Below are 13640 nucleotides of genomic sequence, written 5' to 3' on the forward strand. Positions count from 1 at the left end.
TGCGGTGAGCTGCAGTTGACTGAGGAGAAAACACTCAAGAGAAGGACAATGGAGGAACAAGTGCCGGCGGACTTTCCTGAATGACGAGTACCTGTCCCCAGACCAGAAATCAATCTTGTCTACTCCGATACCCAGACGCGGCTAGCTTTGCCAGCCTGCCTCTGGGTCTTGCCAGCTCATGCACCTGGAGTCGTTTCAAGTTTGTGGAGCAGCAATTGCCCATGCAAGCACGGCCCTCGGTGTCACCTGAATGGATGAAGTCCATCTAGCCTGCCACCCGCAATGCTCTCGAGGACATACCCCTGGCAACTTTTAGCGACGAGGGATCTGCCGCGCCCGTGCTCACGGCCGACGCCTCAAGCGCAGCTTATTAAAAAGGCATCAGGCCAGCATTGTGGTCACAAAGGTGCACCAATCATGTCTTGTAAATGCGGTCCTTTCGACTTCTTGAAGATGGCTGCCCAAGATACGAAGTAGGGGGGAGGCGGCAGCATCTTCGTACGTACAGAACACAGAGCCCGGTTGCCAATTCGTCGGCATCGACCTGCCACCCTTCCCTTGGTTTTCCTGCCCGCTGTGTCTGTTTCGAAGTGCCAGTGGCTATCCACCGACTCTCCACATTGGTCGCTCTTTAGGCATCCGACCATGCCGATGGTGTCGTCTTGTTCCTGACGATCTCGAGCCAGGGTGAGGGGTGGCTCGCCCAGGAGTTCGTGGCTGGATCCAATCCCGTCACCAGCTTCCGTTGAGCCCCTGGCATGGCGCAGGCATCCTGCCTTGTTCCTGTTGGCTTTGGCTGGGCCCCCCTAGTGGCCCTTTCGCAAAGGTCAGTCGATCCCTATCGCTTCTTGCTCGTTCGTGTGTTTCAAAGTTCTTGATTCATCGTTTTGCTTTCTTTGCGTTCATCGACGATACCTAAGACATGCCTGACATGTTCTTTCGTTGACCGGCTATCTGCATTGTCATCATCCGCACTTCAACCCACTTTGTCGCAAAGGCGGGATTGTGTGCGTGGTAATCGAGATTTCTCGTCCCGCTCTCGCTCTCGCTTTCTTTCGCTTCTTCTCCGGCCCTGCATCATGTGGCTCAGTCTCAAATTGACCTGTCTAGATTGGCAAAATCCGCCTTCGACAATGACGCTATGTTCCTTTCATTTACATGAGGACCCTGGCCCCCATGGCTCATGGCATGGTCAAAGCATTAGGGCTGGCAGTCGTGAGCTAGACTCCCCATCAGTGGTAAGGATGTCAATCCATTCAAGGCCGTTAGAAGCTCCCTCGTACTTCCACCATCCTGTCAGAAGCGGGAAGCCTGGTTAAGAGGCCAAAGGCAAACTTCTGGATCCCATTATCCACCTGCTTCTCGCTCCCATTGAGCGATCTCCCATGCGAGTCGGGTTGTCATTATCGTCATTGGTCCAGGCATCTTCCCTGCAGCACTGCATACACTTTTTTGCTGCCTCTCTTCATTCATCACCCGGAACCTTACTATCTACTTCTTCAATCCTGCACTCCATACCTCTCGTTACTTTCACCTGCTGGTTCTTGTTCTTGTTCTCGTTCTTGCCCCCCGCTGCAGCCGGAATTCTTTTCTCCAACCCCCGATATTCGAATTCTTGTCCCTCTTTGACTACCCAGTTCTCCCCTGTTGAAGGAGAGGTTTCAATTCTATAACTCTCCAGTCACATTCCAAGTTCTCTTCACCTCTGACAGGCGTATCCTTGATCATCACGGCGACAATCCGCAAATAGTCTCGAAGACTGTTTTACACCGATACCGGCAGTTTTTTTTCTTCGCTTGTCTACATCCAAGCGTCTCGAAGATCCAGGCTGTGCCTCATCAAGTCTCTTACCAACTACACCTCAGACATCTCGACGTCCTTTTAAGACGTTCATCCTACCAGGTGTCGATGAATTAGTCACCAAGTACATCACCCTATTCCTAACACTGTCGCTGGGAACGCGCTCTCTGCGGCGAGCGGTTTACCACACCCTCGAGGTGACCCGATGTTCTCTGTCCTTGTTGCGGCACACCATCCTTCTTCATGAAGACTCTTCTCGATGACACTGGTTTACCTGTCTGGGTCTACATCGTCATAATCGTTCTCGGTTCGACACTTTTGTTGGTCATCATTGGCGTTGTGTTCCGATGGTGGCTTTTGCGTCGACGGGCGAAGCAACGGAGGGAGGTGGACAACCTCACCGGGCCTCTTCGCCGCGTCACTTTGAGACGGGGACGCCTTGTCCCTACATCTCAGCATCTGTCCTTGACAGGCTCCAAGTTCGGTATGAGACATTTTGGGATGCTGGCAGATAATGAGTCTGCCATGACGGGTAGAAAAAGTCCCTTCGAGTGGTGGAACACTATCATGGACAGATCACAGTCCCGTCAAGACCACATGTCTCAGGTAGAGACTGCTTCGATAATCACTCGACCTACATCTAGAGCCACCATTACCGGTAGAAGGGAACTCCTCAATGCTACTCCCGTTCAGACACCCGAAAGGTGCAAAGACAAAGAGGGACCTACCACAAGAACGTGGGAGGTAACAATTCCTTCTCCATCGCCGTCGCCATCACCGTTGGGACCAAACAGGCACACAAACTTTTCCCGCTCGTTCAGCAACCGTGCTCCAATCTCACCTGTCACGCAAAGATCTCAAGCGACTCTCTCAAGAATATCGGAACGCTCGCCCCATCAGTCTATGATTTGTACAGCGAACGGGCCGATGCTATCCGCACACTCTTCTTTCCATTCGGCTTTGAATACTCTCGATAATGAATCCCCCGAGGGACAGAAACCACAGCCTAGTCCTGCCATTTCACAAGAGGCAACGTCCCTTACTGTCCCAGTTCCACGCCCTCAGCCTGCGAGGACATCTCTTGCTTCACAACACGATCGTCCGCTTTCCTCTCACCCAGTGGCGCCGCCTCAGACACAGCATAGGCAGAGCAGCTCGCCAACCACGGCATCTCGTCCTTTTGAACCGAAGCAGTCACAGTATTCGATGCCGCCTTCGTCTTACCGCGCGAGCCGTAACAGCATCCACTCTCCACGCTCCAGTTCCTTCTACCGACAGGGGAACCAATCCCAATTTAACGTCTCCCGTCCTGGCCCAGATAGCAACACAAACTCCCCAGCAGCATCGAGTACGCACCTATCTCGGGGTTCTGTCTCTAGCATCGGCCCTAGTGGAATCGTCTACGACACCCAGGTTCCCCGGTCGCACTACCCAACGGAATATTGGTCGACGAGAACGGACTTGCATGACATTCCTTCCCATGGCGGCACTGGTTCTACACCGCGTTCGAGCACAGATCAGACCTTGCGAAAACCAAGCCCTTCAGATCATCGCAGAGGGCAAGAGACGGAAAACGTGATGGGGATCATAACTGTACCGGGAAAGAATAATACGAAAGTCCTTCGAAAGAAATCCTTGAAGAGAATGCAGGTCGTCAGCTCGGTGGCAACATGAACTGGTGGTGGGCATTACGACATGGATTCAACGGTTTATGGGCGGTAATATGCGAGCAAATCCTTTTCTGACAGTTGTTATTTTTTTTTTTCGAGATTCCAGAGCGGCGATGATTTTTTGACGAAACAATATGACACCCAACCCCTTGAGGATATATGGCGGTCATTTCTCAAGGGTTTATTTCTCCACCACTCAACATCACACCACATACCAACCGAGATGACTTGTTTTTGATCTTGACTTATACCCGGCTCACGAAGTTGTTGTTTTTGGTTTCAGATCCCCCGGGTCTGGAATTCGGGGAATATCTGAGACAGTCAGTTCCGTTTGTTTTATTTTGGGCTTTGCTTGTCCCCGTCGAGGTTCACCTCTCTATCAACTCTCCCACAGCCCTGCCCTCCCCTGGTATTTTCAGCTACATGGGTAGAGGGGAGGGGGGAGAAAGCAGCCACAACAAAAATCCTCCGCCGCTCAGCAGCAGGCGCTTATCTGCTTCTTTATGTTACACCACGGCCAGAGTTTCGGTTGGTCGGTCGGTCGAGTTCGTCAGCGGCAGCAGGAGAATCTTCGATCCCACACACGCCTGTATACACAGGGACAGCGTGGTGATGAGGAGCATGGACTTTCAAGAGAGCGAGGCAAACCAACCAACCAACCAACCAACCAATCAATCAATTCAAACCATCCACCACTCCAAAAGTAAGAATGAAACCTGGCCTATGTAAAAGGTTACATACATACATACATAGCAAAAAGAGAATTGCTAAATATTTTTGCGCTCAACTAAACAATCCATCTACCCGCAATGTCTGTCTTTGCCTCTACCTCTACCCCGTCCCTCTCCTGTCATTTGAGAGTACCTCAGTAGGTAGTATATATCCTATTCTATTCAGTTCAGTAGGGGGCCTTGTATTCAGATCAACTCCCGGCTAGCAATCTGGACAAGATCTCTCCAGTCATGAGTTTTTTCTTTGCCTAGATAGATGCGACGGTCGCTAGAGCGACAACGTTTTGAATGTTTCATGGTAATGGTACTATACAACGCCGGCGCTATGCCTGCAACAGCAGGATACCTCTTTCCACTAGATAAATCCCCAGTTTGAGGCGAGATAGCTTCGCTTCCAGCTGTCACCAGTCCCGTAGGAATCGGCTCCTTGTTCTGTCTTATATTTTTGCGCGTTCCGCATCCAATATTCATGCCACATAGCGCCCAATCTAGTCCACATTCTCGATTCGTTGCACAATTATGGCGGTCGCTGCACCTCCTCCGTTGCAAATGGCAGCACATCCGTACTCGCCAGGCTTCAGCTGATGCAGCAATGTTGTCAAGATACGCGCGCCCGAACTGCCTAGGGCGTGGCCGATCGAGATAGCACCGCCCAACAAATTCACCTTGGCATTCTGCAGTCCCAGGATCTGTGCAGAGGTTAGTCAGAGACCGTGACGAGACGTAGTTTCGAAATATAGACGGCTTACCTGTTCATTCGCCTTGATGACTGCTGCAAAGGCCTCGTTAAATTCCCAGATGGCAATGTCATCCTTGGTCAATCCAGCCCTTTCTAGCGCGATAGGTACAGCCTTTGAAGGCGCGATAGGGAAGTCCACTGGATCGATGGCTGCATCGGCTGAACTGACAATTCGCGCGAGGACACGGCTTCCTTTGCCATATTCTCGGGCAATTTCCTTATTGCCCAGTACCAACGCACTCGCACCATCATTGAATGTTGACGAGTTCGCTGCCGTCACTGTTCCCTTCTTAGGATCCTTTACAAATGCCGGTTTCAAAGTGGGAACTTTGTCCTTCTTCAAGTTGTTGTAACCCTCATCTTCGGAGACAATAGTGTCTCCCTTCTTCCCCTTGACCGTGACAGGGACAACTTCGTCTTTGAACTTGCCCTCCGCCCAGGCCTTTTGTGCCCGTTCAAAGCTCTGGATGGCATATTCATCCTGCATTTCCCGAGTGATATTGAACTTTTGGGCCGTATTCTCGGCGCAGTTCCCCATGTGAAACTGGTTGTACACATCCCAGAGCCCATCTTCGATTAGACCGTCCTTCAATTGCATGTTTCCAAACGCCGGGTTTTGCGCTGCTCTCGGCAGATAGTAGGGCACTCGAGACATGCTTTCCATACCGCCTGCAACTTGTGCCTCCGCCAAACCGAGCTGGATGTTCTGCGCCGCAATGACAACTGCTTTCATCCCCGAAGCGCAGACCTTGTTGATGGTTACAGCTTCAACTGTGGATGGTAGGCCGGCGAACATGGAGGCCTGTCTGGCAGGTGCTTGACCCATGCCTGCTGCAAGTACATTGCCCATATATACATCTGTAATCTTGGAAATAGGAACTTTTGACTTTTCAATGGCAGACTTGATGGCTACGGCGCCGAGTTGCGGCGCGGACATGCTCATAAAGCTTCCGTTAAACTTGGCCGTCGGCGTGCGCGAGGCAGAGAGAATGTATGCTTCGCCGATCTCTTTGTTGCGAACCATTGGGGAGGTCGCCTTGGAGCTCATATGGCTGCGCATTTGCGAGAGGCGGGCGCCAGCGCTGGCGGGGGATGCGCGAGAAGCCATGCGGGCAGCGGAGGTGAAGGAGGGCATCACGACGGTGTCGGGGCGCTGAGAATCCAGGTTTGATGTAAGTTCGAACACAGTGACACGAGTAGAAATTTCGCGATCAACTGCACATGTCAAGGCTTGCGCGAGCGGGGATGAGGAGGAGCAACAGGAGCGAGAGAGATGTAGCGTACCGACCAAGTATTTGACAAAATCACTTAAGCCTGAGGTAGAGACACTCTACTAATCAGTTAAGCTCACAGGGGAGTGCGAGGAGCTTCTTTCATAGTCGACTGGCATTGACTGGAAGGCAAACTTGGCCTTCGGTCTTTCCCCCAGCTCGCTGAAGTGCGGAATCCGACCTTTGCGCGGAAGAATATCCTCGGCTTGATGGAGGAATTTCGGAACAATTTGGGAGGTTCCAGGCAGATAGTCACGTGAATGAGATAGAGGGTCTACTCCGGAGTACAGCCACTTGTGCCACTTCCCCCTTTCGCTAGGGTGGAGTGTTCATCGTCCCTTCTGGAAAAGTGAACCAGATGATGGGCAATCCACTGCCTCGTACTCGGGCGCCACTCCGCCTTCGCTGCTCTTCTATCTCTCGACCTCGCGTGCGTTCCTTCTGATCGCCCTGTCCCCTTTACACACCGAGTTGTACACTCATCTACATCGAGGACCAAGTCTCCATCGACCCTCTCTTCGTCTTCCAAACCTCAACATCAAAGAAATCCACCATGTCCACCTCCGCACGACGCCGTTTGATGCGGGACTTCAAGGTACGCTGCCTATGTTGGATTACCAGCTTTGACTTGACGCTGGCTTTACCATGAGTGCTGACCCATGGCCCTCGTAGCGAATGCAAACAGATCCTCCTGCCGGTGTCTCTGCCTCCCCTATCGCCGATAACGTCATGACTTGGTAAATCCTACCCCTCCGTATTCAACCCATCTCAGAACGACTTCTGACCGAAGTTCAGGAATGCCGTGATTATCGGTCCTGCAGACACTCCCTTCGAAGACGGCACGTTCAGACTAGTCATGCAATTCGAAGAAGCCTACCCAAATAAGCCGCCGGGGGTCAAGTTCGTTTCACAGATGTTCCATCCCAATGTGTATGGCACTGGCGAACTGTGCTTGGATATCCTACAGAATCGATGGTCTCCAACATACGACGTGGCCGCAATCCTGACATCAATTCAGAGTCTATTGAACGACCCCAACACAAGCTCCCCCGCCAACGTGGAAGCGAGCAATCTCTATAAAGATAACCGAAAGGAATATACCAAGAGAGTGAGAGAGACGGTAGAAAAGAGCTGGGAGGATTGAGGTCAGTGAAAGCGACTTCAAGAGATTTTCGAACGGCCTTTGTTTTCAGCGACTGCATCTACAAACGGGTGGGCTGGCGTCAAGTCATTAACGAGCATTTTCTTTTTTTCCAAAGGGGATTTTTCTCGGGATAAGCGATTCCTTGGATATGGAACATCACATTGTCACTTCAACATTTGCATGCCTGGAGATTAGCGAAGGAGTTTCTGCGACAGATATCCCCCTCAGGGTCTCAGGCTGAGCAGTCAGGCAAGAGCAGCTCCCCGGCTCTTTGTTCTCGAAGCTTTCGCCGACAGTGGGCCACAGTTTTGTCACAAATCGGTTGACCTTGATCAGATAGCTCCAAAATACCAATCATAATGGTTTCACCTCCTGGTTATCTCAATCGGTTCGGGATTGGCATCAAAAATTCGACCGCACGCATATGTGAACACGCTTCATGATACATTCGTTGATACTCGTGTCTATCATTTGGAAAACGTGCCAACCACGTCTTCCATATACTCCATCAACCCTATTCCTCCTCCTTATCTATAAATTATTCACGCCAACGCTCCCATAGGATCCCACAAGGGCAGCACGGTCGGCTCGGCTTTCAATACGTCGCGAACCTCCTTGGCGACGAATCCCGGATCGACCACGACCTGATACACAAACTCGTCCATCCATTTGTCGGTCATGACAAAGTATCCTTTGTCGCCGGCGCTTTCGCCCCAGGAATTCATGACGCGCCATCTCACGCTCTTCTCGCGGCCCTTGCCGTCGTCTTCCATCTGGACGCCCGTCAAGACCATGGCGTGCGTCATAGCGGACTCGCGGACCTTGAGGCGCTGAGACTTGGACAAGTTGAGCGAGATGTTGAATGCCAGGCCGTAGTCGTACAGTTCCGGATCCATAATGCCGCTCTGAGAATTGGAGAACTTGCCCACGTCGCTGCCAAAGAAGACGGGGATACCGGCTCGGAGCATGGCAACCGCGGCTCTCTTCATCGTGGCCATGTCGACGTTCACGTAGGTGATCGGGCGTCCTCCAACGACGTTGCCCAGGCGGGAAACGGTGAGATGGGACATGTACTTGTTTCGAGGGTCATTGACCAGGCTGAACATGCGAGAGACGTCGGCGCCACCCAAGCTTCGGACCACGCTCGGAGTGGACAGAGATTTGGCCAGTTCGAGCGGCGTCATGGCTAATTTATGGTACTTTTCGTCCTTGTCGTAGAACTCCCAGGTGAATTTCTCATCAGGTTTGGGAGGTGGCCCAAGCATGAGCGTCAGGATGCAATGGATTTCACGCATCATCTTTGCTTTTGCTAGCAGCAACGAGGATGACCGTCGAGTATTGGACGAGACTCCGTTGTGGACAAGAGCACGGAGAGCAAGGCCGTCTTCGCGCAGTTTCGTTGTCAAAATCGACCCCATGGCTGAGGAGTTCATGGCGTTGTAGCTGTCGGGGTACAACTTCTGCGGAACCTGAATGCCACAACAAACGTCAGTAATCGAAGTTCCAGTACGAGCATGGCCGCAGGTATCGCCTTACCAGTCCATACTTCTCCACCAAGTTACTCGCCATATCCCACTGGCCACCATCATTAACAGGCGCCCCCAACAACTCCTGCACCTCTCGATCTCCCAGGTCCTTGTCAGCTGTATCTATCATCTGTTCCAGGAACCAATTGGCCTTCTCCATCTTGTCCCAAAAGAACAAATACGACTGGCTCAATTCAAACTCTTTCAAGTTGTGTTTCTTCATGATAGGTACTCGCAACACGTTTGTCGTGGCGAACAGCCAACATCGTCCCGAGGATCGCTGATTTGTCACGGGCGACCCCTCGAAAGGGATCTTGACATTGAACGTTTGTGTGTCAGAAAGAGTTGCGACTTTGTTGCTGATCACGGAGCGGATGTCGTTGGAGAGCAGGGCGTTCAATGCGAGGCGGTTCTTCGGCGAGGAGAGCAGTTCCCTCTCCCATTCTAACGTGGCTTTGACGTCGAGGGAAGGATCGGTCGTGTACGAGTGCGGGATGCCCTTCTCGGCCGTGATTTGGATATAGTCGTGATCGGCTTCGACCTGAGAGAGCTTATCGCGTGTGCGGAGTGATTGGAGTTGTTGCACGAGGATCTTCTCGACCGCGGGCTCATTGACATTAGACGAGCTCTGGGAGTTGCCCATTTTGACAATGGTAGATATAATGGATGTGATAGGAGAGAGCGCGAGTTTCTGATCTCGTGCCTGAAGAAATGAGGACCTTGAAGGGAGGGAATGAAGGACGGCAGGTCTGGAGGCGGGGGGAGGTTGGATGATCAATAATGGAGCATGACACCTGGGCAGATAAGCGATAACGGAGAGAGACAAGACACGGATTTCACGTGAGAGTGGGGGGCAGCTACGGGGGAAGCCACGAAGCCTGGGCGGAGGCTCCGCGAGGCTGAAGCCGAGCCCAACTTTCTCCGTGCCCAGGCTCTGCTAGTTGGCTAGGCATGCTTAACACAACAATGCTTTATGATACGTGACATTGTTCTCTCTCTAATCATGACAAGATATCAGATACATATACTGCCCGAGATGTTTATTACTGGAAGTCCAACAAGGTACGTGGCTGATATCCCTTTACGCAAACAAATAACCCAAGTATCCTAGGAGACCAACCAGAAGTCCACTAGTCAGCTGCTCACTGCCTTTTTGGTCCAGTCTCGCTGCACGGTTGGAATTGGGACTGGCACTTGGAGTCGCCCCGCCGACAGTGACCACAGAATAAGACACTGAAGGGGCAGGGGTTGTCGAGGGTGTCTCTGTGACAGGAGTTGCAGTCGTGCCAGCCTCGGTGGAGAGCCCAGAATCGGTGAGCTGAAGAGTTGCGACTTGTTAACTGGCTGTGCAAAGAAGAGAGCAGCGGGGTTTACGCGGAAGAACTCACTGGATTTCCTTGAATACTGATCCCTGGCGTTGCCGAAGTCGTCGCTGATGCGGCGGACAATGAAGAAGTGATCTGGGCATCGGCTCCAAACAAGGTGCAGAACCCTTCCAGTGCACTGGCGTCGCTTGCTATTTCAGTGTCGATGGTGGCATACTGCGATGCACATGAGGATGCCAGGCCGTCGAACTCCTCGGGACCCCATGTCAGCGTTGAGAGCTGGGTGGTGCAGAGACAAGAGGCCTGCGAAGTCGCGGGGAGCAGTGAGAAGTTGCTGGTTTCAGCTTCGCACAGTGAGAGCACGTCGACCAGAGCTTGACAATAGTCGACGGATGTGTCTTGAGCAAGTACGGTTGACAAGCCATAGGCAAGGAGGAGGAGGTGCTTGGCCATTGCTCACAACTTGCTGTTGGTTGGGTGTTCCCGGTAAGGCCGCAACGGACAAATTGACTATTTCTCTGCACGTGGGCTCAAAGAAGGTTCGTGTAGGAATGGCCACAAACCAAACGTAGGAGGGACATGCTGCGGGCCTTTTATGTTCATGGTATGGTACAGCGCTGAACGGCAAAAATAGCTGGCGTGCCTCTCAGGTCACACGAGCCCTCAATTTGTGTCGATGGTGGCTGAGATACGAGGCTATTTGTTTCTGGACCTTGCGGGATGTGATGGCCTGGAAGGACCCGAGACGGCGGAGAGTCTGATGGTGTCCTACCTCGTCCCCTGCACAGTCGTTTTCTGCGGCCCTATTTGAGACATTGTGACAGCTTCGGTCACATTATTGGACCTTGAAGGGGAATATGGTTGAGGAATACGAGCGTCGAGCAGGTAGCGTTTGCTCTAGGCACATCGAGACACTTTCAGGGGTAAGGCTGGGCTTGGTCTATAACTGCCACAATTTCAATTTTGGCGAGCTGTGGCGTTTGAGTCTGTCTCTCAGCCTCACGGGGAGATTGCGTCGCTTTTTCGAAAACATCAATGCAAATAAAGCTGAGCTGGCGCATAGCGCTCAGGTAATTGATGGCTAAGAGGTAAGTACAGTGTGAGGACCGAGTACTGATACCCTTTATCCATACAAGTCCAAAGCTGCCAATTGCTGAAACCAATGTCTTCTGATCCCGGCCGCATTTATACTGGATCATGGGTCAACTACTCCAAGGGCCCCATCACTGGAGGGACATTGACTCTGTCTAGCTCACACGGAGCTTTCTTGGTCGCATTCCTCGGTGTGTTCATCACCTTGGTTGGATCGCAATTCTGGGTTCTTGTCAGTTTCACTCTTCACCAGCTGAGTTGCACCAAGACATATGACGGGCTCAAGAAGCAGCACCAGGTGATCCTGCGGAACAGCGGGACACCAGCTGGCGCTGCATACGAATTGCTCCTCCTTCCATTCAATTGGAAACCAAAAAGAGATCAATTGGAAACCCTCGATGGTTCCCGCCTGTGGCCCTTCTTGAAACGCTCCTGGCTTCTGTCCCTCGTCCCCCTCCTCTCGTTCGGGTTGTTCGCTGGCGCTGGAGTGCTCTCATCCCAAGTGACCAAAGCGGCAGGCGACGAGTTGCTGGTCTTGGGCTCTAGCTGCGGACAATGGAACTTCGATGCGCAAGCGCCGATGAGCTCGTATCTGGAGAAGTCCCAGAACGAGAGTCAGATTGCATCCAACTACGCCCGCGAATGCTACGGAGCCTCGATACGGTCAACTACCTGTAATACTTATGTGCATCAACAAATCAAATGGTCCGAGGATCAGAATGCCACTTGTCCATTCAAGGGCGGAATGTGCCTTCCGGGCGACACGGCTGCCTTGAAGCTCGACACGGGCTATATCGACTCCCATTCGATGCTGGGGATCAATAGTCGGGAAAAGGATCGCATCAATTATCGACGAGTCACCACTTGCGCGCCCTTGAATGCTTCCGACAGGATACTTCCAAACAAAATCCCTGGCACAAGTATCATCTATTATAATTACGATTTTGGGCCTCTCAGTAGTGGCAATTACACATGGACATACTATGAAGTTTTCTCTACTCTAGGTGGACTTTTATACTCACTCTTGTAAGCTTACGCAGCTGGATATTGCGCAGCTCGAGGAAAGCTGACTGTATGTAACAAAGACAACAGGTGAACGAGGCCGGAGCACCCAACCAGTCTTGGTTTCCAGATCCTGATCTGGCTCAGACAGACGCAGACATCACTCTCTTCATGTTGTCAGCTAATAATGTCGCATACACCAAGCCTGTAACTGATCCCTTCTTTCAAGCAACGAAGCAAATCAAGGTTGAAACATCATCGGGAACGGAAGTGTACTACAAAGCGAATGGTCAGTGCCTTCTCCCTCCCTTGCTCTACAGCTCATGCCCAAGCGCATCAGCAGCTGATTCTTGTTGCTTCGAGTAGATTACGACGAATTTGTCCACTTTGCGGCATGCGTGGACCAGCATCAGCTTTGCGACCCGAATACTACCCCTCCAAACTGCACGGCTCTTCACGGATGGACGAATCTTCAGGCGGGAGTATTGGATTTATCATGGACTACGTCGCGTCAGTTGGCAACCGCGCTACGTGTCCAGCAAGTGTTGCAATACTCGTCCATGTTCTACACCACTTCTGGACGGGGCGGTCTGGCTCTGCGTGCGTCGGAAAAGGTGTCGGATATCATTAGCGCAGGCCTCCCAAATAATCAGTGGATGCTCGAGATGTCGAATCTATTTGCGATGGCGCTGGCTCGGCTCCAGCACAGCATCGTGGAGTATGCCACGGGGCCTTCCGACGTTACAGATGGGATGATCGTGCAAGGCCCCTCGGACTCGGAAGGTCGAGCTCTCTGCTCTGCACAGATGATACGAAACACGGGATTGTACGCGAACTTCTCGGTGCTCGGCCTAAGTCTTATCCTAGGGTTGGGGATACTCATCATTATTGCCAGCATTGTTCTGGAGGCCGTGGTTGAATTCTTCCGTCGTCGCCGCCAATACAAGTCGGTCAACGATGCTGTGGACAAGAGCTTACAGTGGGTTCTTGACGGCAAATTCCAGCTCATGCGCCTGGCATATGAAGGTATCGGTGTCGGGACGTGGGTTCGGACAGGGCAGCATATTCCAGTGGTCAAGGAAGGGGAACAAAAGATCTTTCGCGCGTTCAAGGAATCCAAGATGGATCGTGGGGAATCCTGACGGAACAGACTCGACTGTTCAGTTGATATCAGTGTATACCTCTGTCTACCTCGAGACAGGCTGGTGGATGACCTCACTCACACATCATTCCACGCGATGGGTAACCCGAGGGACGAAGGAGAGGGTGTCATGTCGTGCTTCTTCCGTCATTCAACCCGCAGATGTCGACCACGAGATCTCCCTTTGCCGTTCAATCAC

General features: G+C 52.1%; 5 protein-coding genes across 5 annotated transcripts; 2 read left to right on the plus strand and 3 right to left on the minus strand.

The window, feature by feature from the left end:
- Positions 1-4689: 4689 nt before the first annotated feature.
- AYO21_05999 (hypothetical protein) lies at positions 4690-6075 on the minus strand (the record flags this gene model as incomplete). Its single annotated transcript, XM_022655964.1, has 2 exons — positions 4690-4890; positions 4951-6075. The coding sequence occupies 2 exons, from the start codon at positions 6073-6075 to the stop codon at positions 4690-4692; spliced, it is 1326 nt and encodes a 441-aa protein (XP_022511676.1).
- Positions 6076-6764: 689 nt separating this feature from the next.
- AYO21_06000 (ubiquitin-conjugating enzyme E2 2) lies at positions 6765-7355 on the plus strand (the record flags this gene model as incomplete). The annotated part of the gene is made up of 3 exons (XM_022655965.1): positions 6765-6806; positions 6884-6948; positions 7007-7355. The coding sequence occupies 3 exons, from the start codon at positions 6765-6767 to the stop codon at positions 7353-7355; spliced, it is 456 nt and encodes a 151-aa protein (XP_022511677.1).
- Positions 7356-7897: 542 nt separating this feature from the next.
- AYO21_06001 (hypothetical protein) lies at positions 7898-9524 on the minus strand (the record flags this gene model as incomplete). Its single annotated transcript, XM_022655966.1, has 2 exons — positions 7898-8824; positions 8892-9524. The coding sequence occupies 2 exons, from the start codon at positions 9522-9524 to the stop codon at positions 7898-7900; spliced, it is 1560 nt and encodes a 519-aa protein (XP_022511678.1).
- A 438-nt stretch (positions 9525-9962) lies between these two features.
- AYO21_06002 (hypothetical protein) lies at positions 9963-10659 on the minus strand (the record flags this gene model as incomplete). Its single annotated transcript, XM_022655967.1, has 2 exons — positions 9963-10199; positions 10270-10659. 2 exons carry the CDS (start codon positions 10657-10659, stop codon positions 9963-9965), a joined length of 627 nt encoding a protein of 208 aa, XP_022511679.1.
- Positions 10660-11368: 709 nt separating this feature from the next.
- Positions 11369-13442, plus strand: AYO21_06003 (hypothetical protein; the record flags this gene model as incomplete). The annotated part of the gene is made up of 3 exons (XM_022655968.1): positions 11369-12324; positions 12384-12589; positions 12667-13442. 3 exons carry the CDS (start codon positions 11369-11371, stop codon positions 13440-13442), a joined length of 1938 nt encoding a protein of 645 aa, XP_022511680.1.
- Between the last annotated feature and the right edge of the window lie 198 nt (positions 13443-13640).

The sequence above is a fragment of the Fonsecaea monophora genome (genome assembly GCF_001642475.1).
Source record: "Fonsecaea monophora strain CBS 269.37 chromosome Unknown Scaff40, whole genome shotgun sequence".
In the NCBI taxonomy this organism is placed as follows: domain Eukaryota; kingdom Fungi; phylum Ascomycota; class Eurotiomycetes; order Chaetothyriales; family Herpotrichiellaceae; genus Fonsecaea; species Fonsecaea monophora.